The 27,849-nt window shown below is 49.3% G+C and overlaps 1 protein-coding gene across 6 annotated transcripts in view; it reads right to left on the bottom strand.

Annotated features, from left to right (window-relative positions):
- EFCAB6 (EF-hand calcium binding domain 6) overlaps positions 1-27,849 on the bottom strand; it is a 239,900-nt gene that overhangs the window by 58,255 nt on the left and 153,796 nt on the right. For all 6 annotated transcript variants that reach the window (XM_039236383.1, XM_039236388.1, XM_039236406.1 and 3 more), the window contains 4 exons: positions 26,970-27,103; positions 21,791-22,023; positions 10,886-10,982; positions 4,825-4,943 (listed from right to left, as the gene is read on the bottom strand). In XM_039236383.1, the coding sequence (XP_039092314.1) occupies positions 4,825-4,943; positions 10,886-10,982; positions 21,791-22,023; positions 26,970-27,103 (583 nt within the window). The remainder of the gene's footprint in view (positions 1-4,824; positions 4,944-10,885; positions 10,983-21,790; positions 22,024-26,969; positions 27,104-27,849) is intronic.

Raw genomic sequence — 27,849 nt, forward strand, 5'->3', positions numbered from 1 at the left:
CTTTTGACGTCAGAATGCCAAGATACAACTTTCCTGCGAAATTATGAAATGTGCGAAAGCTGGGCGTCAACGACCCCCAAAGCTTTCTATCAAGTCCACCTGGCTGGCTGTATACAGCTGATCACCTACCCCGTTCATCCCGAGATTTGCTTTCCTGCTCTGGTCTTCCATGAACTTTTATAATGCGTTGTTTTCATGGTCGTCCAACAGAGTCTGTTTCAGATCCAAAACAGATAAATTCTGTCTGGTGAAATGAGGCTAGAGAAGGCGTTCGGCACGCTGTGCGTGTCCCCGAGGATGTGGCTCCCCCGGTGGGCCCCTGGGCAGGCCTGTTGGGCACCCTGGTCCTGGCAGTCCCCGTGCTGGACAGGCTCTGCTGAGACAGGCAGGGCCCTTCCTCTCCCGTCTCAGACTTGCCCCTCCTCCCAGCTCCGGGCCTCTGCTCGCCGGCGTGTCCTTCCCCCACCCCTGGCTAATGACTGTTCATTAAGACTCAGGTCACGTATCCTCACGTCTCCCGGGGGCCCCTCCCCTGGACACCCGCGCAGCTCCCACGGCCCCGCCACCATCGCCTTCCCCCTCTGCCCTGCCTGCTGAGCCATGAGCCGCCTGAGAGTGACGACTGCCTCGCCCCTGAAACCCCAGAAGCTAGCACAAGGCCTACAACTCGGAAAGTTCCGAAAAATCCCTGCTTCGTGATTGCTCAGATGAATGAAGGCATGAATGAGTACACTTCCATCTTTGCAACTTATTCTTAGCAGTCGCTCCAAAACCAAACCAAACACGCTGCTCCTGAAATCTCATCCTTACAGATCCTAATTTGGCTTCAGTTAGCAGGTTTCCCTTTACACCAGCCTCCTTCAGGCTCGAGTCTTCTGTTCCTTCAATCCCTTGACACCCAGGTGCTCCTGGAACTGTCCAGCCCCCATGCAGCTAGCAGGGGCTGAGGACCAGCCCTGGGCCACAGGCAGGGGGTGTGTCGCTTGGGGCTGAAGCCCCACCAGAGCCCATGTGGTCCCTACTGAGACAAGGGAGCCACAGGCTGGAAGCCAGCCAGACCCCCAGATCACGGCTTGGGAGAGGATCGGCCGGAAGAGATGCTACCCATGCTACAGACGCAGGATGAGTAGGAAATGAAACATCGGTGTGCTACACCACTGAGATTCGGGAGTTAATTCATTAATTTACTCCCACAGCATAAACAAGACCCTCCAGACTAATCTGAGGCTCTAAACTAGTGCACTTCACAGGTGCTTAATAAATGTTGAGTGAATAATGGACGCTATTTTTCCCTCTTGACTATATTCCCCCCTATTTTAAAATTTTGTATTTTCAAAAGAGTGGAATGTTATTTATCTACTCATGTCCACCTATCCATGTTGGGGGGCTTTCCTATTCTGACATTCAGACACGCCTGGGCTGACAAGAGTGTGTCCCACGGGTCCCAGCTGCCTCTGGGGGCGGCGGGGGGGGGGGGGGGGAGGCAAGGGATGCATTGTTAGGGCGACAGACAGAGGCCCCTGGTGTCCGGACAGCCCATGGCTGGCCAGCACCTTGTCGCTGGCTCAGCGCCCCCTGCTCTGTGGCCCAGAGCAGGAGGCGGGGCGTGAGGCAGGGCGAGGAACCTGTCATTGCCTGCGAACACCGGGCGGTTGAGAGGAACAGGCCGGGGGGTGGGGGGAGGTGAATGAGCGTGAGGATGACCAGCTGAGACCACAATGGGTGGAAAAGCCACACCACCAGGTCACCGTTTATCATTACAGCTGCTTTGCTGCTGTCCTTTCTTTCCCTTTATGCTTTTCTGGATTTTCTATGACTTCTAAAATGAGTATGTGTCTTTCCCTGCTAACCTCCTGGGCTCAGGACGGCATCCCTACCTCGTCGGGCCCTTCATGATCTGGTCCAGAGGACGAGCAGCCCGCTCTCCTGCCTGTGTCCGGGCTGCCCAGGTTACTCCACAGTCCTGGGGTGCAAACCCCTCCTTGGCCCGTCAGCTGGATGTGCATCTGGTGGCTCTCAACCCTGGGCTCACCCTTCGGCACATCTTCCGAGTTAAGCGCCGGCTGCTCCTGGGGAGGTGGGCCCAGTCAGAAGGCAGGAAGAGGGCAGTGGGGGCTATTTCCGGTGCGTCTCCTGCCATGGCCATGACTCCTGCTCTGCACAGTGGCTGAGGTTCTAGCACATTCTGAGGCAGTGTTGGGGTGAGATGCCTCCAGAAATACACTGATTCCCTTTTGCCCTCCAGTCCTGGGTTGGGGAGCGGTTTCCTGATCTCTGGGTAAGCCCCTTCCTTTTCCTCTTGTAGCCCAGGGGGGTTGTGAGACCACATCCCCTCAGGCTTCCGGCCCTTGGACATCTTTGTCATCAGTCACTGCATTAAGCTCCACTTGGCCAGAAGTGTTAGAGTGGTTCTGCTTTCCTGCCCAGATACTGGTGTATACCTATTCCGGAAGTTTCCTGTGTCTCGAATGCCCTCTCCTCCATTGAGGGGGTAGTTCCACCTGTGGCAGACACCATCGCTGAGCTCTCTTGTCACCGGTTCTTTTTTGCCCGGGACACGTCCGGGCTGCGTCTCCCAGCCTGCCCTGTAGGTGAGGGCAGCTGTGTTAAGGGACTCTGGCCAACAGAACGCGGGCAAAGTGACGGCCACATTTGCAGGCCTGGGTCTCTGCAAGGCTGACCACATGGTCCTCTGTGCTCTTCCCCTTTCTCTACGCTGGGGCGGGGGTGGGGGACACAACCGCTCCAGCGGGTGGTGGGCTCCTGGTCCACGGAAGGAATTGTGGACAGACTCCCTGCGCTACATCAGGACGCAAGCCCCTGTTTGTGGCCATGGTCGGCCTCCCCCGACCGACCCATCCAGCAAATTTAGCAGAGAAGGCACAGAGTGAGGCACAGAGAAGTTGAGTGACTTGACAGAGGGCCCACAGCTCTGAGGATGGAGGCAGGGGCCATGGCCACACGTCTGGCAGCGGGGTGCTCTCCCTTGGGACCCCTCAGCATCCGTGGTGTGCAGCCAGCTGACAAACGCAGATGGAATTCTGACTTCACACAGTTATTAGCACAGGGCGGACATTTGTAATGTCAATAATGTCAATAAATGTATAAAGAAACTTGAGCCCAAAGCAACAGGGGAGGAGGGGTGTCTCACTTCCATTGAGATGGACACGTGCTCTATCCCTGTTTCCAGAAGACGAGTGGGTGTGCCCTTCTTCTCCCCCTCGAGGGGGACACTTGGTTCCAACACCCCTCTTTCCTATGGCCGGCACCCAGCCTGGGAGCTCGCCCTGCCTCGCCCCGATGCAGACAACAGTCTCCCGGGCCCACGCATCCCTTCTCTGAACCTTTTCCTGACCCGTCTTCCTGACGCGTGGCTGGGTGATCCACAGCTCTGATCAGCCCTCACTCTTCCCGATCGCGTGGCTAATACAACGCCTGAAAACTCGGGCTTCGGGCCCGTGATGGCCTTGCCCCTCCTTTCTCACCCTGGGAGCCCTGGGCCAGCACTATGGACCGGCTCACTGACATCCCATGGGTGAGGGGATCCCCCTTCTCCTCTGACGCCCCAGAACGATTTCAACCTCCCTCCTACCGTGACAGCTTCCTGCTCTTCCACGCCCCCCCCCACCCCCCCGGTGCTCCTGCTTTTATTTCCTATTCCCCTCAACATGTTCCCTCCTTGGGCATTTATCACAGGCGACACGGTGCCCCCGCATGTGGGTGCCAGCTTGCGTCCTCTGACAGGTCCCTGAGTATCGAGACCACACAGTGGCCTTTGTATCATCTAAAAGGCGACACAGTGGGAGGTCCATGCGTGTGCCTGGGGACCCCAACCTTTCCGTTACTCAGTGGGACCCACTCATTTAATCTACTGAAAGAGAATATGAATGAGAGCCTCAACTGGCCCTGTGTTGGAACTGATCTAAAAAAAAAAATAAGGATTTTATAAGAACTTCAAGTTGCTTTCCTAAATTAGACACAAAACAGCCCACCTAATTCTAAACTCGGCCAACATTTCAGCCTTCCACTTTGAACAGATGAAAAGCTAAAAAATTACATGAGCTGCTCTGTGCGCCTGCCCCCGGGAGGATGTACAACACTGTATGCAGTCTTGCAGGGACGCGAGCGGCAACCAGCACGTGCTGAGGATGGAAGTAATTCAAGGCTGGGTCTGGAACTCAGAAATTGACCGCATTGTCCGTGCACCTGGACTCGGGCCCCGACGCGGGCAAATACTGCAACTGGGAGCCAATTCGAGAACGGCGGAATCTAAAATACTTTTTGAAAAATGTCAGTGATATTAGATATTATTTTCCATTTAAGACACCCTTGGGAAACCACGCCGAGTTGCCAAAAGTTTGGTTATTTTCTTTCAGCAAATTACTTACCTATAAAAAAAACCGTTGTGCGACATTGAATTCCATCTGTAGGCGACAGGGAGAGGCTGCATCCCCCCTACCCCCGGGGCAGAACTGTCTGCTGAGCTAGTTGGGTTAGGATTAGGTCTTTGGGGAGTGACTTCACTTTCTAAAACAGTACAAGGATGGGCTTGAACTCCTGGTTCTTTGGAAATGCAAACCTCTTAAGTCTGGTATCGATGAGGAGTGTTTACCCTGATTCTCCACGTCCCCAAAGACCAGCCCCTTTGCCAAGGCTGTTTTCCATGGGGAACAAGGGCACGGGACAGACACAGCCAGAGGAAACCATTCCTATAGCCCCGCACCATGGCCCCAAGTAGCAGGGCAAGGCTGGTGCTGAATTTGCAGCAGCCAGTAGCCTAGGACCCTTGGGACAGAAGGGCGTTGACCCGCGGATGCCACTTACCTCATCCAGAGCTTCTCGAATTCCCTTGGTGTTAGAGGAATATCAAAACCATACAGCGCGTTCTTTATATCCCGCCGCCGAAGAATGCCATTGCCCTCGCTGTCGGTTTCTATGAAATTCTGCAATATTACAAGATAACATTCGTAACCGATAAAATGTGTTCATGGCAGTCTAAAGGACTGTCGATAGTCAATACCTGGAACAATAGAAGACGTTTCTCTCCCCATCCACCTGCTTAATTACTTTTCCATCAAAGTTCCAGATACCCTCATCATTTCTGTAAAGAAGGTGACCGAGCAAAACACAAACAACTGTCGTGAATCAGAAGGGGCTGGTTTCTGGGTGACGAGTGGTCTCAGGTGTGTGACCCAGCCAACCACTTGGGTTCAAGAGCTGTTAGAAATGAGGGTCCCAGGGGTGCCTGGGGGGCTCTGTTGGTTAAGCGTTTGACTTCAGCTCAGGTCATGATCTTATGGTTCGTGGGTTCAAGCCCTGCTTCGGGCTCTGTGCTGACAGCTAGCTCAGAGCCTGGAGCCTGCTTCGAATTCTGTGTCTCCCTCTCTCTCTTCCCCTCCCCTGCTCACACTCTGTCTCTCTCTCTCTCTCTCAGAAATAAATAAATGTTAAAATTTTTTAAAAAAATAAAAGAAATGAGGGTCAGAGCCTGGGGAAGGAGACTGTAGCCCACGCTGCCGGAGGTGTTCACCTAGACAATGCAGCAGATTCGGCCCTTTGGCTGTAAGACGGGGATGGGGTGCATGAGACCCCAGCTCTGATGACGTGATGATATGGTTCCTTTATTTTTTTAAGTTTATTTATTTTGAGAGGCAGGAGGTGGGGCAGAGAGGGAGGAAGAATCCAAAGCAGGCTCCATGCTTCTGAGCAGAGCTTGATGTGGGGCTTGAACTCGTGAACCATGAGATCATAACCTGAGCCAAAATCAAAAGTGGGATGCTTAGCCGGCCGAGACACCCAGGCACCCCAGTATGGTAACTTTTTAATGTCCCCAAGGGATGCAAAACGTAGCTGGGGAATTTGCAGCCAGTTAAGAGGGCCACAGACTAGCAGGTAACGCGTAGCACTCAGCACGGACCTAACTTGCTTCCAAGTGATCGCTCATCTGACCCTCCTCATAACGACACCGTGAGGTAGATGCAAGGGCACGTCTATAAAGTCTTCTGCAGGCATCGTGCTCCACGGTGAAGGTGGGGACATGAAGGTGGAGACATTCCTTTTAAGATCACGAACAGATAACATCTCGGCTGCCCCCTTTTGATCATTGTACTGGAGGTATCAGCCAGGGTAGTTAAGCAAGAAAAAGGAATAATAGGCATAACAATAGGACAGCTGTCATTATTCACAGGTGACATGGCTGTATATATAGGAAGAATTCCTGAATAAATTACTCTTTCAAGAGAATTTAGCAAGAAGTCTGGTTTTCATGTCAATAGGCAAGATCATTCACATTCTTATATATTAAGCATAGAAAAAAATTGTTTAAATATTTATAACAGCATCAGAAATAGAAAGCCATAGGAATAAATATTTTTTAAAATTTACTTATTTATTTTGGGAGAGAGAGTGAGAGTGGGGGAGGGACAGAGACAAGGAGAGAGAGAATCCCGGGAGCGCTCTACACTGACAGACTTCAACTCACAACATGAGATCTTGACCTGAGCCAAAGTCAGATGCTCAACTGACTGAGCCACACAGGTGCCCCATTCTAGGGAGTAAATCTTATAAATGACTGTAAGACCGCTACGTAGGAGAGTCTAAAACTTAATTGAAAGATATTTAAAAATATCAAAATAAATGGAGATACACTGTGTTCGTGAACTGGAAGGCTCAAAACCGTAAAGCCAGCATTTCTCTCCAAACAAATACCCCGGTACGTTTTGTTTCTTTGTGGGACTTGACAGACTGATTCATAAACTCTTAAAGGACAGGAGGAGGGACTTGCCTGCCAGCTGAGTAAGACGCATGACCGAGTTGCTGTGGTTATAGCCATGTAGTAGGGGTGCCAAGACAGACAAACTGCCCAGTGAAACAGAGTGAGGAGCCCAGAGACACCACGGTCCCTGAGACAGGACAGTGGTGACACCAGAGATGAGAGGGGTAGGGGTGGGCTTTACAGGGGCTTGATGACTGGGTCTCCCAAGGGAGGAGTGGGAGTGGACCCCTGCCTCCCGACACATGGGAAACACGCTGTGCAGATTTCAAGACTGGGATGCGAAAGGCTTCACTGAAAAGCTGCCAGAAGGTCTTCATGACTTCCGATGAAACACAGATTCTTGGGCAAGACTTACAGTGAAGTGTTAACACATTTGACTATATCAGAAAGAAGAACTTGGGTGCCTGGATGGTTCAGGTAGTTAGGCGTCAGACTTCAGCTCAGGTCATGATCTCACAATTCGTGGGTTTGAGCCTCGTGTCTGGCTCTGTGCTGACAGCTCAGAGCCCGGAGCCTGCTTTGGATTCTGTGTCTCCCTCTCATTCTGCCCCTCCCCTGCTCATACTCTGTCTCTTTCTGTCTCTCAAAAATGAATAGACATTAAAAAATTTTTTTAAAGAACTTATATTTACCAAAAGATATCATATGAAAAGGGTGCGAACACAGAACACACACTGGAATTAGACTCACGCCACGTGTCATTTACAAAAGACAAGTAGCCAGACTGTGGTACGAGTTCCTATTGACCAATGAGAAATTGCCAGACGGCCCGATAGGAAAACTAACACACAGGTACTTCGCGGAGAAAGGAAACCCGCCTCAGGAATAAATGAAAAAATACTCAACGCTCACGAGTAACCAACACACGCCACCTAAACCTACGATGACGTGTTGTTACGCATCTGCCGCGGGGCAGGAAGTCAAGTCGGACAGTGCCAAGGGCCACCAGCACCAGCGGAGCTGAGTGGTTGTGTGTGAAGCCCTGGCCCCCAGAGCCAAGGCGAGTCACCGCCTGGCCCTTTCACCAAGTGTGCGTGGTGCGGAGACATTGACAATGTCCTCCTCTTCCATCTGGATGGTGTTGCACAGTGGGATACGACCCAGGATATGCGGTGACCACCTTAAACGCACCTAAACAGTGCATATATATTATTATTGTATATGTATTGGTATATATACTATACACATTCGTGCATATTATACACATACAAACACACACATATTACACAGAGTATATGTCATATATTACTATATATTAGTATATATTATATAATACGTATTATTATGTCATATATAATTCATAATATATTATTATATAATTTATACTATTATATATATCACTATTACATTCCACTGTAGAGTCAAAACTTAAGAAACAAGCTTAAAAACAAGCTACTTCAATTATAACACAATTCTTCAGCGCTGTTGTTGGTATTTATACAACAAGTCTCTTGGGAACAGAGACCGTGTCTTTTTTTCTTTTTGTCACTGTGTCTTTATTAAAGATCTTGCAACCATGCACAGTTAATTCATTAGAGTGTTTGCTGAACAAATCAATGCACTTTTTTTCCAAACAAACTTAAACAGCAGCGAACGTGCTCAGCCACCCAGCACAGGCCGACGGCTGCGTGCGTCCATGAATTCAGCTGGTGGTGTCCTGGGGACACCGACTGAGTGGCTACTGGGGACCCTCGCTGAAAACAAGAACCTGACTCCTTGTTCACGTTTCTAATGCAGGTTTACTGGAGACCACGTCCTTTCTGATACTCGCAGGTCCTGTTTGGCGGACCCTCCGCAGAAAGGCCCAGAGGGGAGACAGACGCCACACCCCTGCCACGACAGAAGTAAAGGGCAAGGCTGCGCTGGCCGGAATGAGGACACTCTCCTGGTCACCAGGCATCCGTCATGAATGCTGCTCATCTTATCTGTGCGTCGCCCTACTTTCTGCAGGTTTAGAATTCTGAACGGATGCCTTCAGAGTTTTGTTCAAAATAAACGGACAGAGCGGCAGAGATGTCCGATAGAACCAGGGGCATTCAGTCCTGAGGGGGTCCGCGGGAGGGGTGGGGCCCGGCATGAAGGGACGCTTGACCCCCCTACAAAGTGGCTTCACACACTCCTGCTGATACCTCTGCCTCCATAAGCCTCTGGGTTTTCTCCCCTCCCCACACTTCCACCAGGCTCTCTTCTGGAAGGGGCACACCCCAGGCTGCTGGCTTAGCGGCAGAGCACTCCGGGGTCCCCACACCTCCTCTAAACACACTTGGGGTGCTGCAGAACATCAGGCATAAAGATGGTTATGAGAAGCCATGGGAATCAAAGTGGAGCGTCTGACGTCGGCTCAGATCACAATCTCACGGTTTCGTGAGTTCAAGCCCCGCGCCAGGCTCTGTGCCGGCAGCTCGGAGCCTGGAGCCTGCTTCAGATTCTCTCTCTACCTCTCTTTCTTTCCCTCCCCTGCTCTCTCTCTCTCTAAATAAATAAAGTTAAAAACAAAAACAGAGTGTGGAGAGGCAAGGGGAGAGGACGTGCTCACAGGAGTGAACACAGACAGAGAGGGACCACCGAGCCCCAAAGGGGGCAGGTGCAGGCAGGGGGTGGAGGCGGCCCAACAGAGCCGTGGGAGAGCCGGGGAGGAAGCACTCCAGGAAGCATGGGCGCAACTGGCGGAAACAGAGACCTGCAGCAGCCTGGTCATGTCCCCACCCCCGCCGCGCCTGCCTGCTTTGTTAATCACCTGCTTTTGCTTCTTATCCGCCACCTCTCCGGGTCTGTGAGCTCCGAAGGGTGGATGAAGATGGGCCTTCATTACCACTGAGCCCTCAGCACAAACCCATGTACCCTGGAGATGTGCTGTGTAAACCAGAGCGGGCCAGGGCGAATCTAGGAAGGGCCTGGAAGCGGCCCCGGGAGCCCCTGGGTCCATGGAGAGCAGCACCAGCAGAGGGGGCATTAGAGGAGCAGGAAGCAGAGCGGGCAGAGGTAGCAGTGGGGAGGGGAGAGGCAGGCCCAGAGGAGCTGGGGTGGGGGGCGCGTGGAGGAGGGCGGCACTCAGTGTGCCCTGCCCTCTCCCAGCGGCTTACAGCCCCGGGCTGGCCCCGGACGCTGGAGGAAGCTCAGGAAGGCCAGCCCTGCCCGTGGGTGAGTGAGGCCTCGTCGGTGTGCTGTGCCACTCTGGGCCGCACAGTCAACTCTGACGGCCGGGGACTGGAGAGAGGCAGCCCCGGGGCGGGGCACAGGTCTGACAAGACAGAACCTCACCTTGGACACAGGCTGGGAGAGGTGAACATTGAAAGAAAATGACCAAAAGAAACAAAGTGGAAGCATTCTTCACGATAATGTGAAAATCCTTCTGGGGCGCCTGCGTGGCTCAGTCAGTTAAGCATCTGACTCTTGATTTCAGCGCAGGTCATGATCTCACAGTTTGTGAGATCGAGCCCCACATCAGGCTCTAACCTGCGTAGGATTCTTGCTTTCTCTGACCCTCCCCTACATGCTCTCTCTCTTTTTCTCTCTCAAACTAAAATAAACTTAAAAAAAGAAAAGAAAATTCTTCCAGAGTGCAGTTTTAAAGACACATCCTAAGGTGAAGGCGTTGTGTCCTTGTTGCGTTACATAATGACCATCCGTTTCTGGATGGACTCAGTCCTGAAGGCTCAGCAGCACTGTCCTGTGGGTGCTGCTGTCACAGTACGTCCCCATCTTCCCACCACACCGGTTCACACGACTGCCCGTCTACAGCATTCACCTTCCAAGTGAATCACCGTGGAAGACAGGAAGAAATACCACCTAACACAAATGCAGGTTTTTAACTGGGTAAAAATAATATGACAGTGCCTTTTCTCTCATTACAATGTTGAATTCATATCAAACCTGAGACTTTCCGGCCACATAACTCCTACAAATGCTCACTTTTCTTAACATCGGTTGACCTCGAATGGGAGAATTTATTTTGAAGCAGTATTTTAGGAATAAAAGGAATCACCAGTTGGGTATATAGCACGTGTTTCCCCAGCTCGGTGCCAGGATCTAAACAGCCTGATTGTCCCAGTGAGCTGGGAACACTGAAATAGATTTCCTCTCCTTGTGAGGAAATTACCATTTTCTTACCTTAGATAAGTCTGACCATCTGGTTTTTGCTTTGGTAACAAGATACTGATGGGCCTGCTCACGAGCGAGTTCTGAATCGGCGACCTTCTGTTTGGGTCTTAAAAAGAAAAAAAATAAATAAGTAACCGTGTTTAAATTTAATGGACTCATCAATCTCCCAAGGGGTTCCCCATCCCTGTTTGTTTCAAAGATACCGTTAAAGTCTGTTATTTCACATCTGGTCTAACTTAATTCTTAAAATACAGTCTTATTTCCCCAGCTGCATGTTAGAGAAGTCTTCTTAAATTTTATAAGTCCTGTTTATTTTCAGATAAATACTGTTCAACTTACTCTGCAGCTCACAAAACAAATGGGGCTCATTTAATCTCAGAAGGGGGGAAAAAAGCCCACGATAGAACAGTTAAGCGTCTTCAGAAGAAAACAACCAAAAACTTTTATTTCTGAATTTGCAGATTGGAATAATAATGCGGACTGACAAACGGTTAGGAAACAATAGGGAAACATCGCTTACTGGGTCCCAGCTACTGTTCGAAGGTTGGGCTCACAGGTATGGAAAATGACCAAAATTCTGTTTATTTCCTCATAGGGTGATGGGTGCACTTTAAAAAAATGCCCCGTGCTTACCTCTGAGGCTGGGTCTGGGATTCCTCCACTCTGGAGGGGGGGGGGGCGGGGGAGGGGAGGCGATAAAATCTATACAAACGTTCCCCCACTTCTTTCTCTGTAGTTATTTGGCTCCTAAGGGCACCTGTCCCTCCCTTTCCGGGAACTTGAGCTTTGTTCCACATCCAGACCTGCCCCTGAGCTATTTTCCCTGAAGATGCAAGAGCACGCAACACATTCCTCTGGCAAAACCATCACCCGACAGTTTTCTGAAATAGGATCGCATCCAAGACCCCCACCTGGAACGCACGTTTATTCACAGGCGCGTTGGGTGGTAAGCACATCTTGCTTAAGAGTGAAGAAGAGCGACACAGGACTGGGGCCCATAGACACCCCCATTTAAATTTCTCCTTAAGGGTCCCCAGAAAACCAGCTTGGGGGATGGACAGCAAGCAAGCCCTACGCAGCCCCTTTAAAGAAGTATTATTTATGCTTCTGCAAATGAACTGCATATAAGAAAAAAAAGCCTAAAATCAACCAGTGTGCAGCCAGTTGAGAAAATGCAGGGATTTGTGCGTTCTAGACGACGGAAGTCAAGGGTTTACGCGATCCCCCTAGAAGGGCCGCTTAGAACGTGACCCTCTGTATGTGGCACTGTGTGGGTTTCTCGGGTAGCGATGGCCACCACGAACTCAGTGACCAGTGGGTGCTGAGCACTGCCAGTCAGGTGACACGCAGAATCTGGAGTTTTCCCGGCAGCGCTGGCATTACCACCCCACTTTGCACAAGCGGAAGCTGTGTTCTCCGGAGATTTAGTAACAAATTACACAGCCGGTACCTGGGAGCCATTCAGACTTGGTTGCCTGATGCCACGGCTCTCGCCTTTCTCATGACCACTTTTGTTTTCATCTGAAGCTACGGGTTTGCTGTCCCTTTAACTCCACCATCCGTTAACTATCACACTTCAAAGAGGTGAGGGCCGCCTCTGGTTTCTACGCACCTGGGATCCTCTTTCCACTTAGCATTTCTGTTTCACCACAGCAAATGCAGCATTGACCGTTTGCGGCTAGAGCACCAGGCTCGGTGTGAAGGCTGGGAAAATGGAGCCTGCGGCTTTCGCGCACCAGACAAGGCTCCCCTGGACGTCCCGCTCTGGCATGCGTTTCCGAAGCAGACGGCCAGGTCACAGCGACCCCAATCAACAAAGCAAGCAGGAAAATTGCTCTTCGTGTGGCTTCTCCTTCTAACCCCTTCCAACAAACTCCGCTGCTCCCAGACAATGGTCCTGGGCCGTTCCTCAAGTTCCTTGGTGACTGACAGCGCACAGCGCCCTCTGGTCCCCAAGTGCATTGGTATCCATGATTACCCCAGAAACCCGCACTGGGCTATGCTGGGCCACATAGAAAGCGTCTTATTTTAAGCAGCGCCACTTTGGCGAATTACATAAACCGTGACTCCCGCAGTTTGGTGAACACAAATTCCTGCATTTACTCAGATGAGGACTTGCTGCAGGCTGGGTAGGGTGTCTTCCCTCTTCCTTCGTTACTGTTGAAACAGATCAAGTGAGGGCTTGCCCAGTTTCATTTTCCCTCCTGGAAAATGCCAGCTCGTGGGGGGACAGGGTGAACTATGGCTGGCACACCTCCCTTTATTGAGACCCTCACCCCAGCCTTGAAACTCACGAGTCTCTTCTCTATTGCTGAAACCAGGGGTCTTCACTGACTTCTCTGTCCCACATGCCCCTATCGGCCATCTCTCCCTGCTCTGGTTGCCTTCATCAGGCTGCCCGTTAAATGACACACGGGTTGGAATACGCATCCCGGGGCCAGGCAAAGGTGTGCCTCCCGTCAGTGTGATTTTCCCTCCCTCCCCAGCTCCCTCGACCCTTGACCACCCCTCTCTCTTTCCATCCTGAAGTTTATTTACTCTTCCGAGAGGTCAACCCTCTCATGTCCCCAACCACACTTGGATGCCATTTACCCCTACACCTGTACCACTAGTGCTATAATCGCCTCACCTACTTTTCCGTTCCATCTCTCTCCAACTGCCTACTGGACTTCACAGAATCATGGAACTTCAAGGGTGGAAAGGGATCCAAAGGTCCCCCAGTCTAATCTTCTGTCACCAGTTCACCACTAAACGTTTTGAAGGTTGGTGGGATTAGGTTGCATTTTCACAATTATTGCTTAAGAGGACTGTAGGCCCTGATACTGATGCATATCCCTCTGCCTTTACCTTGAGTTCCTCCTAAATCCAACCTGTACCCACAGGACTCACCTGAACTCCCCCAAAGGATGGAGATTCTGAGGGGAGTGTTGTGTGTCTGCAAAGTCAGCGTACCTAACTGATCTATTACCTAACCATGTCTAAACAGCCTCCACCAACCCAGTTTCTTTTCGAAGCCATAAATCTTGATTGTTTTCTTAGTGAGCCAGCCTCAAACCAGGGACTCCTATGATTTTCCCACCCATTTCTCCCCATCCCATTCTATCTACTTGTCTCTTCGAGAGAGGTCAGAAGATTTCTCTATGGCCTTTTCTAAAAGTTACTGATTCCCTCTATTGCCCAACTCTTTAGATCTTGATAGTCAAGCAGACTCAGCCATGTCATCAGCCAGTCTGTCAGAGACAAACATATACGACCTCTTACTCTGTGCTGCTCTGGGTTATGTCCACACTGACCAGAGATGTGGACAGAGGCCACATCCTCAAGGAGCTCATACCGTGATTGTGGGAACTTACAGCGAACACGTGGAAAAATAAATGAATCAGATAACTTCAGATACTGAATGTGACGAAGGGCGATGGGTGAGAGGGAAGGCTTCAGCTAAGAAGGTCAAGGAGAGGCTCTCTGAGGCATGAATGATGATGAGGCAGCTGTATGATCACAAGGACTAGCCTCCAGGCAGGGCAGGAGTCCTGAGATGCGCCTCTTGCCCCAGTTAAGATGGAGAAGGCATACTGCATCCTCTCTCCCCCACTGATTACAACTAAAAACTCTTGACAGAATATAAAAAGTAACTCTGAGGACACTAAAAAGTAATAGGAAGATGATGGAAGGGCTCCTGGGTGGCTCAGTCAGTTAAGCGTCCGACTTCAGCTCAGGTAGTGATCTCATGGCTTGTGGGTTCAAGCCCCATGTCAAGCTCTGTGGTGACAGCTAGCTCAGAGCCTGGAGCCTACTTTGAATTCTGTGTCTCCCTCTCTCTCTGCCCCTCCCCTGCTCATGCTCTGTCTCTCTCTCTCTCAAAAATAAATAAACATTAAAAAAAAGAAAGGACAATGGAGAGGGAAATGAAAACTTGAAGAATGGCTGATATAGTGTGAGTTTCATGGGTTCTTTACCACCCATATTCCCAGCTTGGGCTTAAGGACTGTCCTACTTCTGGAACTATGCAGTCGGCATGGGCCAAAAAAGCTCCAAAAGAAAGCCTGTTCTTCTGACCAAAGAACCAGGAAGGAAAGCCCTGAAGTACAAAGAATATGGGGGTAGAATGCCTCTTTTGTCTCTTTTCACCCTTCCTGTTCTGATCCAAGGACTCCAAGATACAAAACTACACTTCCATGACATAGCCAGCAACAGTAGTGGCCGAGTAAGTGCCTAAAACGAAAACTCCTCTCTTTCACCAGAGGACACACTCTGTGCACAAGTGTGAAGGCATCCACATTATCCACATTATTGTTTTCCTTTCCCTGTGTTGCCCTGGAGGTGGACCCAGTCATAGGAAGTACATAACAGTACAGATAGGCCCAAACCTAAGCGTTTCCAGCCAGAAGGCCAAAAGGGGGGGGGGGGTAAGGGGGGACCTCTCTCCAGGGGCTGGAAAGTGTGGGGAGAAATCATAGGAGAGGGCAGAAAAACAGGATGCCCAAATCTGTTCAGGAAGCTCCAGAGTCACTTCTGCTGTGCTCACGTGTGAAACTAACCCAAAGCAGCACAACAGAAGCCTTGAGAACTTGACTGCTGTGTAGTGAGGACTTTGAAGATTTGCCCTCCTCCCCTCCCACTGGCCTCATAGTGCTGCAGTGGCTGTGAAACTCAACTGACATGGAAACCACAGAAGGCAGGTCAAGACTTGCAGTCTGAACCTAACTGGATTGGTTGCCTAAAATATAAATAAATACAAATCAACACACAACTGAGGGTTTTACCTGGGCCAGAGTATCATAATATAACATTTTTTTAAAAGGTTTTATTTATTCTTGAGATAGAGATAGAGACGGCATGAGCAGGGGAGGGTCAGAGAGAGAGGGAGACACAGAATCTGAAGACAGGCTCTAGGCTCTGAGCTAGCTGTCAGCACAGAGCCTGACATGGGGCTCTCAAACCCATGAACTGTGAGATCATAACTGTGGACGCTTAACCAGCTGAGCCACCCAGGCGCCCCATTCATAATATAATATTTAAAAAGTCCATGATACAATCCAAAATAACTCAATATACAAAGAACCAGGAAAATCTCAACAATTTTCAAGGTAAAAGACAACAGACTCCAAGATGACCCAGATGTTGAAATTATCATATTTTAAAGCAGCTATTATAACCATGAAGTAAAAGTAAATGTCCTCAAAATAAGTGGAAAGACAGATAATCTGAGCCAAAAATAGAAGACTGGGGGAAGACAAGAACCTTTAGAAACTTTAGAAATGAAAAATATAAATGATTTAAAATATTTACTGGATTGGTTCAATGACAGAACACAAATGCCAGAGGAGAGAGTCAGTGAACCTGAAGACAGATAAATAGAATTAATCCAATCTGATCAACAGAAAAAAAAAGAGAAGACTATATCTTCAGGGACTATTATAAGGGACCGTTGGTACAAAATCAAAAAGTCTGACATTCATGTCATTGGGATACCACAACAGGTGGAGGGAGAGATTGATACAAAAAAAAAAAAATTGTTTAAACATGAGGAAATAATAGCTGGAAACTTCCCAAACTTGATGAAGAACATAGACTTACAAATTCAAGTTCAGTAAACCCCAAGAAAGATAAACAAAGAAAGTCATGCTCAAACACACCATACTAACACTACTGAAAACCAAAGACAAAGAAAGAACATCTTGAAAGTAACCTAAGGAAAATGACATGGGCCATCTAGGGGTCAAGACCATTTGAATGACTGCAGACTTCTCAGCACAAACCAAGAAGGCCTGAAAACAATGGAACAGAATTTTTAAAGTGCTGTGAAAAGAACTGTTAGCCCAGAATTCTATACCCAGCAAAAATGTCCATTAGGAATGAAGGAGCAAGAGAGATTTTCTCAGTGAAGGAAAACTAAGACAACCTGTCTCCCGTAGACATGCTCTGAAAGACCCAAGGAAGGAAGCTTCTCTGAGGAAGGAACATGATAGCAGAGAGAAACTTAGAACTTTAGAAATAAAGGAAGAGAAGCAGAAAGAGCAAGTATAAATACAATATTTTCTCCTTTCCAAAGTGCATAAAGTACAAATGGATAGAACTAGAAGGAGGTATAGACAAGTGCATAACTATTGGTGGGGACTTCAACACTCCTCTCTAGTAAGTTATGGAACATCAAGCAAGAACACGGAAGACCTGAATGCTGCCATTGAACCTGATCTCATTGGCACACTTCACCCAACGACAGCCAAATACACATTCTCAACAAGTATCCATGGAATACTCACCAATGTAGACCATCTCTAGGGTCATAAGATAAAGGTGAACAAATGTAAAAGAATTAAAATCATACAAAGTATGTTTTCTGGCCACAACAGAATTAAACTAGAAATCAAAAACAGAAAGGTAGCTGGAAACCAGGGACTTATTTTGAAATTGACAGAAATATACTTCTAAATAATTGTGGATCCAAAAGAAACTCTCAAGGGAAATTAGAAGATATTTTGAAGTGGATGAAACTTACAACTGTGAAAAAAAAAAAAAGAAACTTACTTACAACTGTAATAGATTCAAGTTTGTAGCATGTAGCCAGCTCAGTGCCTATAAGGAAACCTATAGCCTTCAGGGTTTCTATTAGAAAAGGAAGAAGTCAAATAAAAAATCTGAGTTTTCAAACTTACGAAAATAAAAAAGAAGAGCAAACTATGCTCAAAGCAAGAAGAAAGTAGGAAGTAATAAAGAGGATAAACCAATAAACAGAAATTTGTTTCTATTACACAGAAAACAACAGAGCAAAATCAATAAAACAAAAAGATGATTCTTTGAAAATATCAAATGATAAATCTCTAGCTAAACAGATCAAAAAAAAGGGGAGAGAAAACATTACCTATCAAATATCAGAAATGAAAAAACAGATATCACTAAAGACCTACAGATATTAAAATAATATAAGGGAAGAGTATTTGGAAGAACTTTATTCCCATATATTTAACAACTTAGATGAAATGGACTAATATCCAAACAAGCACCAACTCCAAAAACTCATTCAAGAAGGAATAGAGACCCTGAATGACTGAACTATTAAGTTAATTAGATTCATAGTTAAAATCCTTCCAACAAAGGAAACCCAAGGACCTGATCAGTTCTTTGGTGAGTTATACCAAATACTTAAGAAAGAAATAACAATTCTATATAATCCAGAAAGTAGAGGAGAATTGGCATTCACGACTTTCAGCTTTTCTTAGGTCTTTCAAAGAACAACAACAAAAAAAAATTACTTATTTTCTTTATGGGATAAAACTCATTCTATCCTGCAATACACATGGACCCTCTTACATACATGGGTCTTAGTGATCTTGATTTCAATTTTACTAGATGGATTTAATTAGCTTAAGAAATGGTCAATCATTTACTCTTTAATTAATTATTTCCAACTATACTAAAGAGAGAGAGAGAGAGAGAGACTAAAGCAGTAAGAAGAAAACAGAAAACGAGGGAATCACCTAGCTGACGATATGATCTTGAAGCGAATCACTCCCCAGTTTTCTGATTGCACTGCTCAAAGTATAACAATCATTTTTCAAGAAGATAAAAGGAACACAGCAACACCTTCTTTGTAGTCTTATGTCAGTTTTCATCAAACACAACTAAAAATTCAGATTTCTTATTTCATGTTCAAATGGCAAAGGGAAGAAAATTGGGGTAAGAAGACATCTCCCAATATTCAGATGAACCAGAGGAGGAATCCACACAGACGAAACAGGACTCTGGATTCCAGAGATGATGGTGAGACTGATCAGACAAGCCAAATCTCTTGACAAATGAATGATGTCTTTCTAAGAACTAAAGGGAAATTTGTCATTTCAATTCGGCTAGCCATTCAACAGGAAGGACCTGATCATACAATATTTGGGGACAAGAAGCTGCAGCATCGAATTTTGCTAAGAGGGCACGTGAGGGTGTTGTTTCATCTTTTATGATGTCCGTGAGCCAAAATGGACTGAGGTGGGTTATCAGTAGATAAATGGACAGGCGGGTGCGTTTTAAATAAGGGGACAGATTGGAAGGCAACTGATGATGGAGAGATGAAACAGGTCATTGGACTGATCATTCTAATTGGCACTTATACATCTAAAAATGAAAATGTTTTGCAGTTATGAAACAAACAAGATGGTCTTACTCTCTTCAACAAAATTGTGAACCTTCAAATTTTTCAAAAGTATGTGCTGTGATAATGCTGGTGGAGAGGGAAGGCCCAGAAGGCAGAGGGGTCCAAACAAGAGGGCAGGATGGCTTCCGGAAAGGGATAGTGTCTAGGTATGGCTGGTGGAGAAAAGTGAGGTTGGGGCGGTCTCCACCCCAGGTGCAGGAGGGTGAGGTCTCCAGACAGAGAAAGGAGCCCCTCCAAATGGGCAGCCTGGGGTCATGTCTCTGCCTACCACCCATCACCTGGGTCCTTCATCTGGAAAGTCACGTGATAAGGCCTCCCTGTAGAGTATTAAAGGATATGTCTTCTCGAAGCAAAGGCATGGAGTCTGGCCATGGGAGGGCTTCTAAGGCCATGGCCTTCTAAAGCAAATGTCTGAGCTGGGGTCACTGAGCTATCTCCACCAGATCCTCGGAAGCCACGCTGGGTCACCTCCTTTCCATCCATTCTCTACTCTAGGGCTGCTGAAGGGTCTTCCTGCAGCTCAGTGTGACCCCGTCCCTCCACAGCATAAAACCCTCTCCTTTCTGCTGGTAAAGGATGGACTTCTCTGCCTGGCTCCCCAGCCCCTTCTCAGCAGGCCCGCCTGCCTCTCCAGGGCCCCCTCCCACCACGCCCCATGGCACATGCCACTTCTGCACATGCATCCTCTCCCCATTTCCTGAATGTGCTCCACACTCCCACCTCTGAGGTGTTGTAAACACTCTTCTCTGGCCTCGAACCACCATCTGGCAGCCTGCACCTGACAAACTCCTACTCACACCTCAAGATCCAACTCAAATGTCCCACTTTTCCTGTGCAACCTCAAGCAGGCTTAGCTGCTCCTATCTCTGAGGCACTTCAGACATGCTTTCATTTCATGGTAGCTCTTTATTTTTGTACCTGTTCCACATTCAACCATGAGTCCCTCAAAGGGAGTCTTTCCTCATCTTTGCAGCACCTCGCCCTGGGGCAACAGCTCATCAGGGGCAGACCCTCAGCAAATATTTCATGATCGAAGGAATGAATACAAATAAGAAGGCTGAGTCATTTGAATGGGAAGATTGCGCTTTGTGCTTGAAATTTTCTAAGTTCATTCCGCATACATTCTCCAGAAAACTCTTTCTGAGGGATATTTTTGTATTGTTTTAATGCTAAGCAATCAAGTCTCATATTAAAGCTCCTCCGAACTTGAGCAATTGGAAGCAGGTGTCCAATTCACGTGTTATGTGATCATCTCACTTAGAAAGAGACCGCAGTTGTTTTCTTTCTGGCTGGCTTTTCTTAAAGTACAGGCAAAATAAAACCAGCGAATTCAGAGAGAAAAACTGAAGAACGATATCTGAGGGCCTCTACAGCCTCGCCAAGTATCGCGTAATCTGGCTCAGTAATGGTGCCTTCTGGGGATTCTCAGCTCCAGGGAGCTCCCCAGCCTGGCGAAAGAATAGGGTAAAACAGCCGAGCAAATGTTACTACCATGCAGAGAACACATCTCTGTATTATCATAGTGGATGGTAGGGTTAAAAAAATAGTAATATTATACTTATAATAATTGGTCAAGGAGAGGCTGAAGGGCTATTTCATTCATGCCTGTTGGCACTCAACAGATCTCAATGGGGTAGATGGTATTGGTATTGCTGTTACTGCTTAAAGGGGTGTAGGCTCTTACTGAGAGAAATGGAGGAGGCAAATGTGGTCCAGCTGATCCACAGGCTCGCCTCCTCGCTGTGAGGGAGGCTGGCATGGGAGCTATGAGGGAGGAATAGACAGATGTCAGGGGTGGAGCACTGCCTAGGAAAGAGCTGTAGCGGGGGGTCCTTGTATCTCCCCAAACAGTTGGCCCGGCCGACCCTAAATTTATAGAAAGTAAAAGATGTACCCTCGACCCTTGAACAACATGGGGGTTAGGAGCGCCAATCCCCACACAGTCAAGAATCCCCATATAACTTTTGACACCCCCCCCAAAATTAACTAGTAGTAGCCTACTGTTGACTGGAAGCCTTATGGTAACACAATCAGTTAACCCGTATTTCGAATGTTATGTGTATAATATACTGTGTTCTTACTACAAAGCAAGCAAGGGAAGGGGACATGTTAAGAAAATCATAAGGAAGAGAAAACACAGTTACAAGACTATACTGTATTTACCCCCCCCCCCCCATCCACATAGAAGTCAAGCTGCTGAGTTGAAGCACCCTGCGGTTATTCAAGGGCCCACTGTGGATGTATGGGTTTCCATTCATAGAACAAAGCCTGGCGTGATACTCAGTGTCCATCAATTACCAGAAGGTGTTTTCTGGTTCCCCGAGCCACATGATTGTCAAGGCTGACATGTTAGTGCCTGGACCAGTGTTCTCTGGACAAGCGTTAGAGTGCACACAGCTCAAAGGGCAGGTGCCAACCGGTCTCACGAGGCCCGGCTGCACCCAGGTACCTCTGACCCCAGCTTTACAAAAGAAAAGACTGTATAAGGACTTATGGTAGTTGTGTGCTCGGAAAGAAGAATGGCATGATTCACAGAGACATGGAGAAATGACGCTCACTGTGGCTACATCACATTGTACCTTCTAATCTGTACCTGCGCCTTTTAGCCTTTCTGCATCAAAGGCATAGTTCTTGTGTAGTTTTTCTTGAGCCACAAAAAAAAAAAAAAAAAAAAGATAAAACAATTCCGTTCCTCCCGCTCCTCTGTGGGCATGGCGGGAGCACCGGACCCACGCAGGCAAAGGGGCCTGGCCATGCTGCGCTCTTACCTGATGAGTCTTTGAGGCGCGTCGTCTGTTCTGAAAGATGTCTTCTCACACAGATTTCGAAATTCCCGAAAATTTAGTGTGACGCTGAGTCTCAAGCCAAGAAGGCTCAGGAAGCGCTCAAACTCGTTGTCTTTAAGATTGAACAGTAAGAGCAGTAGCAATCTGTGGATATCACGCATGTTGATTATGCCATCCCTGTCAGTGTCTATTTTAAAGAAGGCAGAGTAGGGGTCCTAAAAACAAAATGCAAGCGTCAAAGCACTTCCTCCTAAACCCTGACCACAACACGCTTCCCACCCCGTGGACGGGCTCCTCTCCAGAGCGGGGAAGGGGCGGTGTTCCCGTGACTGCCTGTTGAACATTCCCCTCCTCCGGGAATATCCTTGCTGTGATGTGCTTTTCCCAAGGAAAGGTACGCCACCTCGTCCCGTGCCCTCCTTTACTGCAGAGAGTCAGGGACAGGGTCAAGAAAGGCTTTTCCCTTTCCCTTCCACTCTCTGCGTTTATGGCAGGAGGCTGCTGGAGCTTTCCAGGACAGATAAAAATCTTGCCCTCGACATTTCTATAGAAGCTTCATGATGTGTGGCAACTTATATCTACAGGAAAACAAGTGTGGTTCCGAATGTCACCCCAAGGGACCATCTAGGGGCCAGAACCCGGTTTCTGGTGACAGTGTTGAGGAGCCAGCCCTGTCTGCTGAGCCGGAGGGACTTTGCACGGGTGCCCCTGCTTCGTCGGTGATGCCACATGAGGGCACTGCCATTCCCATCTCGCAGATGAGGAGATGGAGGCTGGGAGGGAGCCTGTGACTTAGAGGCCATGCAGCACCATCGAGGGCCACTCTGCAGGCAGTTGCAAATCCCAGCCCTGCCCCTTAATACTGGCGAGACCTTAAGCAAGATATTTAGCCTGGCTGTACCTCCATTTTCTCATCTGTAAAACGGGGATTATGAAAGTCCCTCTTTCCAGGGCTGGCTGTGAGGGTGAATACACTAGTGTATACCAATCACCTGGCATGTTTTCTCAGTGCCCTAACATGTTATTTGTTACTATTACTGTTGCCTGGAGCCATATAGCAGGTGCCTGGCACCGGGGCTTTGGACGGGCTCTGCCTGGGCCATTCCCCCGTATGTACTTCCAGGGTCTCAGGATAGAAAAGTGGCTGATGTGGCTCCAGCTCCCCTCGTCTCCATCAGTACCCAACGAATAAACCCTGGGGAGGTTTATGTGGTGACTCTGGAGGTGCTGCACTCAGACCTTCATGTCCCGGGATCTGCTGTAAGAGATTGTTTATAGCAAAGCAAGACCTCAAGTGCTTAATTAAGATGTTTTGGTGGAAAGATGTGTTTTCCTTCACTCGTTCATTCACTCAGCATCTGATTAACATGCAGTCACTGTGCTAAACAGAGAGGAGCCCACGGAAAATGCCGCCCCTGCCTCCCAGGTGCCTCCCAGGGCCACCGCCGTCCAGCAGGCTCCTGTGTCATGGCCTGGCGGCCTCTAGGCTAGCAGCGCCACTGGTGGGGACTTGCTGGGGGCTGGAGGCCACCTCCAGGCCCTCCCCCGCCCTCTGTGCTCCCATCCGCGGCCGAGCTGGGGCATCTCTTCTGGGATTTCAAACCAAACGGGCCCCAGGCCACACCCCTGACCCCCAAGGGCTTGTGCACACAGCCGTTGTCTCTCCCTTCAGAGCTTCAGCTCCATCCCACTGCCTCTACGCAGATTCCACAGGAGGCTCACACGAGCTGGCAGCCCCTGCCCCTGAGCCACCACAGCGCAAGTCAGTGCCCGTCACTCCTCTGCTCGCCCCGCTGGCTCTCCGCCACACGCAGAGTCTGGCCCCAAATGCTGCCATGGTCCCCAAGCCCCGTGAGCCGTCTGCCCTCACTCCTCTCTCCTCTGCCCTGTGCTGTCCTGCCTCGGGCGGCTCCGGAACGCCCCCCTCCCCAGCACCTGCACCCCTCTGTGTGTCTGCCCCAACGTCACCCCTCAGGGAATATTCTCGACCCTCTCTGTACATGCCACCACCTGACGAGCTGGCCATGTGTGCCTTCGCTGTCTGGTCCCTTTCTGGAAGGTGAACACGTGACCTGGGCTCAGGTCTGCCCTTTGTTGTACTTCCAGCTCAGAGCAGTGCTTAAGAAACACCTGCAGGAACAGAGCTGGTGGGTACGGAGAGGGAGCATTTCCTGGGTGCCTACCGTGTGCCGGGCGCTGTGCTGGGCACCAAACCACCAGGGGGCTACAGCCTGGTCCCCGACATGAAGGTTCTCACACTCTACTGGGGAAGAAAGGCCTGTCTGCCAGTGTAACGGCACATCAGTGTGGCAGGTGCGGGAAGACAGCTGTGAAGGCCATGGTCGCTGTCAGCCCGGGCTGCCGGACGGCAGGTGCAGTCCAGATGCCATGGACTCCACGTTTATGATCCTCACAAACGTAAAAACCTTCATCATGGCCCTCATCTTGGTCTTCTGCCTCCCGGAATGAAGACCCCTAATTTTACTGGAGTCAAGTAGATGTTTCAATTCCTGGTACAACCTCTATGAGACATGTGGCTTTGGGTAAGTTTCTATGCCATCTCAGACCCTCAGTTTCTCCATCTGTGAAATGGGAACACGAACGCCTACCTGATAGGCTACCGTGAGGGTTTAAACAAAGGAGGCCATGGATGTAATCCCTCCGCTTCACCGCCTGCGTGTAATGTGAAGTCTCTTATTCACTCGGCAAATACACGGTGATCACCTATTACGTGGCAGCCACTGTGGTGGCCGTTTGAGTTACCGTGGACAATTTGGGAACAACTCAGCCCTAAGGTCTCCTAGGATCACAAGTCCACACACACTTGTACTAGAGGGGGTCGGGCTGGCAGCAGATCTCCCCCCAGATCTGCAGGCGGCTGGAAGGACCGAGTGCTTAAGAAAGACCAGAGCCTGGGTAGGAGTCCACTGACGCAAGGGCCTGGACTGGCAGCCCAGGCAAAGGAACAGAATGTGCAAAGACATGAAGGCAAGGAAGAACACTGGCTGGAGTGTGAAGTGAGGAGTGTCTATACCACAGTCAGGGGAAAAGATGTCCCTTAGTGGGTCATGATGAATTACGTCCTCAACTCTTCACGGTCTTTGGCCTGAGCTGTGGGTGTGTGGCTAACTCGCCTGGCATTGCCCTTGTCCCTAAACCTCAGCTGAGGGCTGAGACGGCCTCACTTGGCTACAAAATTACCAGGCAAACAACAGCAGTGGCTGTAATAGTGTTTTAAACTTATCCAAGTTGGGTTTTTCATTATTAATGAGGAGAGATACTTGGGAATTTCTTACGAATAGGAACTCAGTAAAATAAGTAAGGTGACTGTCCCTTCTCACTCAAAAATCAAGGCACACATCATGTCTCATGACTATACACCTGTGAAGACAACAAGCAAATCCCCAGTGGCCCCAGAAGTAACCCGCCTCCTAGCACAGATCACGTAAACCCTGGCGATTAGAGATTCACTTCTTTGTCTCAACGCTAGATTATAAATTATTGGCAGGACAGAGTGGGTGTCAGTGAATTCTCACTGAATCAGTTCATTAGGTAATTATTTAAAATAAAGGTCATTAGGGAATATGGCACGTGTGTGCGCTGTAACCGAGCCGCACGGGTACCAAAGATAGGAAAACAATGGTGTCAGCACAGAGCTTGGCTCCCTTTATGTCCCCTCGCTGGGAAAGGTGAGCAGAGGAAGCAGGTGGAGGGAGAGGCCAGAGAAAGGAGGCTGGCTGGCAGAGGAATGGGTGAGTTAGTATCCTGGGTAAAGACAGCAGAGGGGTGCTGGCCGTGGGTCCCTCTGGGCCACCCTTGCTCCCAATGCCTCTCTGCTTCCCCTCCTGCCCTCTCGCCCTCCAGCCAGAAAACGGCTCCCACTCCTCTGCACGATCCCTGCCTGCTCGGTGCTCCCTCTGCACAATCCTGGCCTGCTCCGTGCTCCCCTGGGTGGGGCACTAGCTCAGACTGAATGCTGAGGACTAATCCCTCTCCATGTAGGCTCACGGTGACCATACTTTCCCAAACCAAGAACACGGATGCATGGTCCGATGGCGGGACAGAAGGGTCTGAGTGAGAGCCATCCTGCAAACATAAGCTAGACAGTCATCGTCAGTATACTCATTTTTAAATGGGAGCTTGGTAACCAAAATGAATCTAACTGGCAGTCGGTGCAGGGAAGGCCCCCGTCACTCGGGAGCTGGCTCCACCCCTAGGCTGCTCCCTACTCTTCTCATTTGGACTCACCCCCTCCTTGCCAACGTGTTCCTGCACACACTGGGGCCTCCACCCTGCTTTGTAGCTGATCTGGTCGGCTTATTAAACTGATCTTCCCTCCTTCGATTGCTCTCTTTCACTTCTCAACACATAAACAGCTTAGGTCATTGTCCACCTGCCTCTGGGTTTAAATGGCTGCCGTTTCTCCAGTCTTACCCATTATAGCTTCCACATGCAACCCACCTCGGCAATCTGGGAGCTTCTCCCTCACGCCCATGACCTGTCCACCACCTGCCTGGAGCAAGCTCCCTCTTCTTTTGTTTGCTCTTTCCTTCTTCTGGCCAGCACATGCTGGGGGGTTGAGATCCGGTTCAGGGGCCACCTCCTCCAGGAAGTCCTCTTTAGTGGGGTCTTTTCCCTGTGCCCCCGTAGCATGCTGCTGTTCTCCAACAGGCACCCCCGTGTGTCTGAACTATCTGTTTAGCATCTGTGTCTTAGACTGAACCAAGCCCTGTCTTTCATCTCCAGCCTTTAGCAAAAATTCCAGCATATCATAAGTGTCCGCTGAGCAAATGGGTGACATGGACAGGATGGATGAATGCATCCTAAGTTCTCTGTTAACTCGGGCCGCCCTCCCCATCCCCTCCATATTTCTCCAAGGTCTTTGAGAGGCAGTGAGGAAGGACCTCAGAGGTCTTTGAGAAAAGCAGCAGTGAGGAAGGACCTCAGGGAACAGGAGGGGTTGCAGAATTAAGCCTGAGCCCCCTCCCCAGGAAGGGGAGAAGGGGTGAACCTGAGTCTATGGAGAGAGGCGCTGTGTCCCGTGATGAACGGCGCATGATGGGGTTCCAGGAGGCCCGGCCAGCATGGCTGAATGGCTGGGAGCCAAGTGGGGTGGGGGGGGTGTCCAGATAAGCCAAGCAGTAGACGGGTCATAATTTACCCGGAAGGCTTCCTTCAGTCTCTGCGGGAAGTGCTTCAGGCATTCTTCTGCGGTTATAAAGTAGCTGTCCACGTTACTCTTGGAAAGAACCGGAGTCTGCGATGGAGCCACTCCTGGCCCCTTCATTTTACTGTCTGAAACAATGACATGAACAACAAGACTTCCATTAGTGGCGCATACACCTCTTTATTTCTATTTCAGCGCTGGATTTCCTCTTGTGCCACATCCCTACGGGCTACTTGATGGCAATGAACCTCTGTGAAGCAAACGTAGCATTCGCTTTGTTATGATCTGGTTTCTTTTCCTGAGGGTTCTTAGACATTCTATCCTTGCAAGAAGAACTTGCTCTCTAGACTGTGGGGCCATGCTCCGGACCAGCGCACGGACACCATGCCTTGCATGCTCCCTTGTCTTCCTGCCCCATCCTTCCTACGGGACAGGACTATATCTTGCTCATCTCTCCATTCTCAGGGGCCGAGAATGAGAATTCCCTGCCTGGCTCTGGTTCCTAGAATCATGTCCTAAACAGAGCAATGTGGAAGTCAGTCAGCATTTGTTAACTTCCCGGGCGTTTCTGGACCACATATCTGCTGGACACCGTATGAGGAGACTTCGGGTCCTTCCAACAAACAACCTTAAGAGGTAGAGTCTCTTCTTGTGCCTCGTTGATATGCAGGGAAATCTATTATTACGTCCATTTTACATATGAGGAGATGGAGGCTCGGGGGATCCCTTGACTTCCCAAGGTCACAGAGTTCATAGATAGCAACACTGAACCATGGCCCGTCAGGTTCCAGGGCCCAGCAGCTGAATTAGGGGGTTATACCCTCTCCCCCTTGCAATGGAGGAAGACACGGTAATCTCTACTTTAAAACCGACC

This window comes from Hyaena hyaena, unplaced genomic scaffold (genome assembly GCF_003009895.1).
Source record: "Hyaena hyaena isolate Hyena2069 unplaced genomic scaffold, ASM300989v1 scaffold_4, whole genome shotgun sequence".
NCBI classification, from domain to species: Eukaryota; Metazoa; Chordata; class Mammalia; order Carnivora; family Hyaenidae; genus Hyaena; species Hyaena hyaena.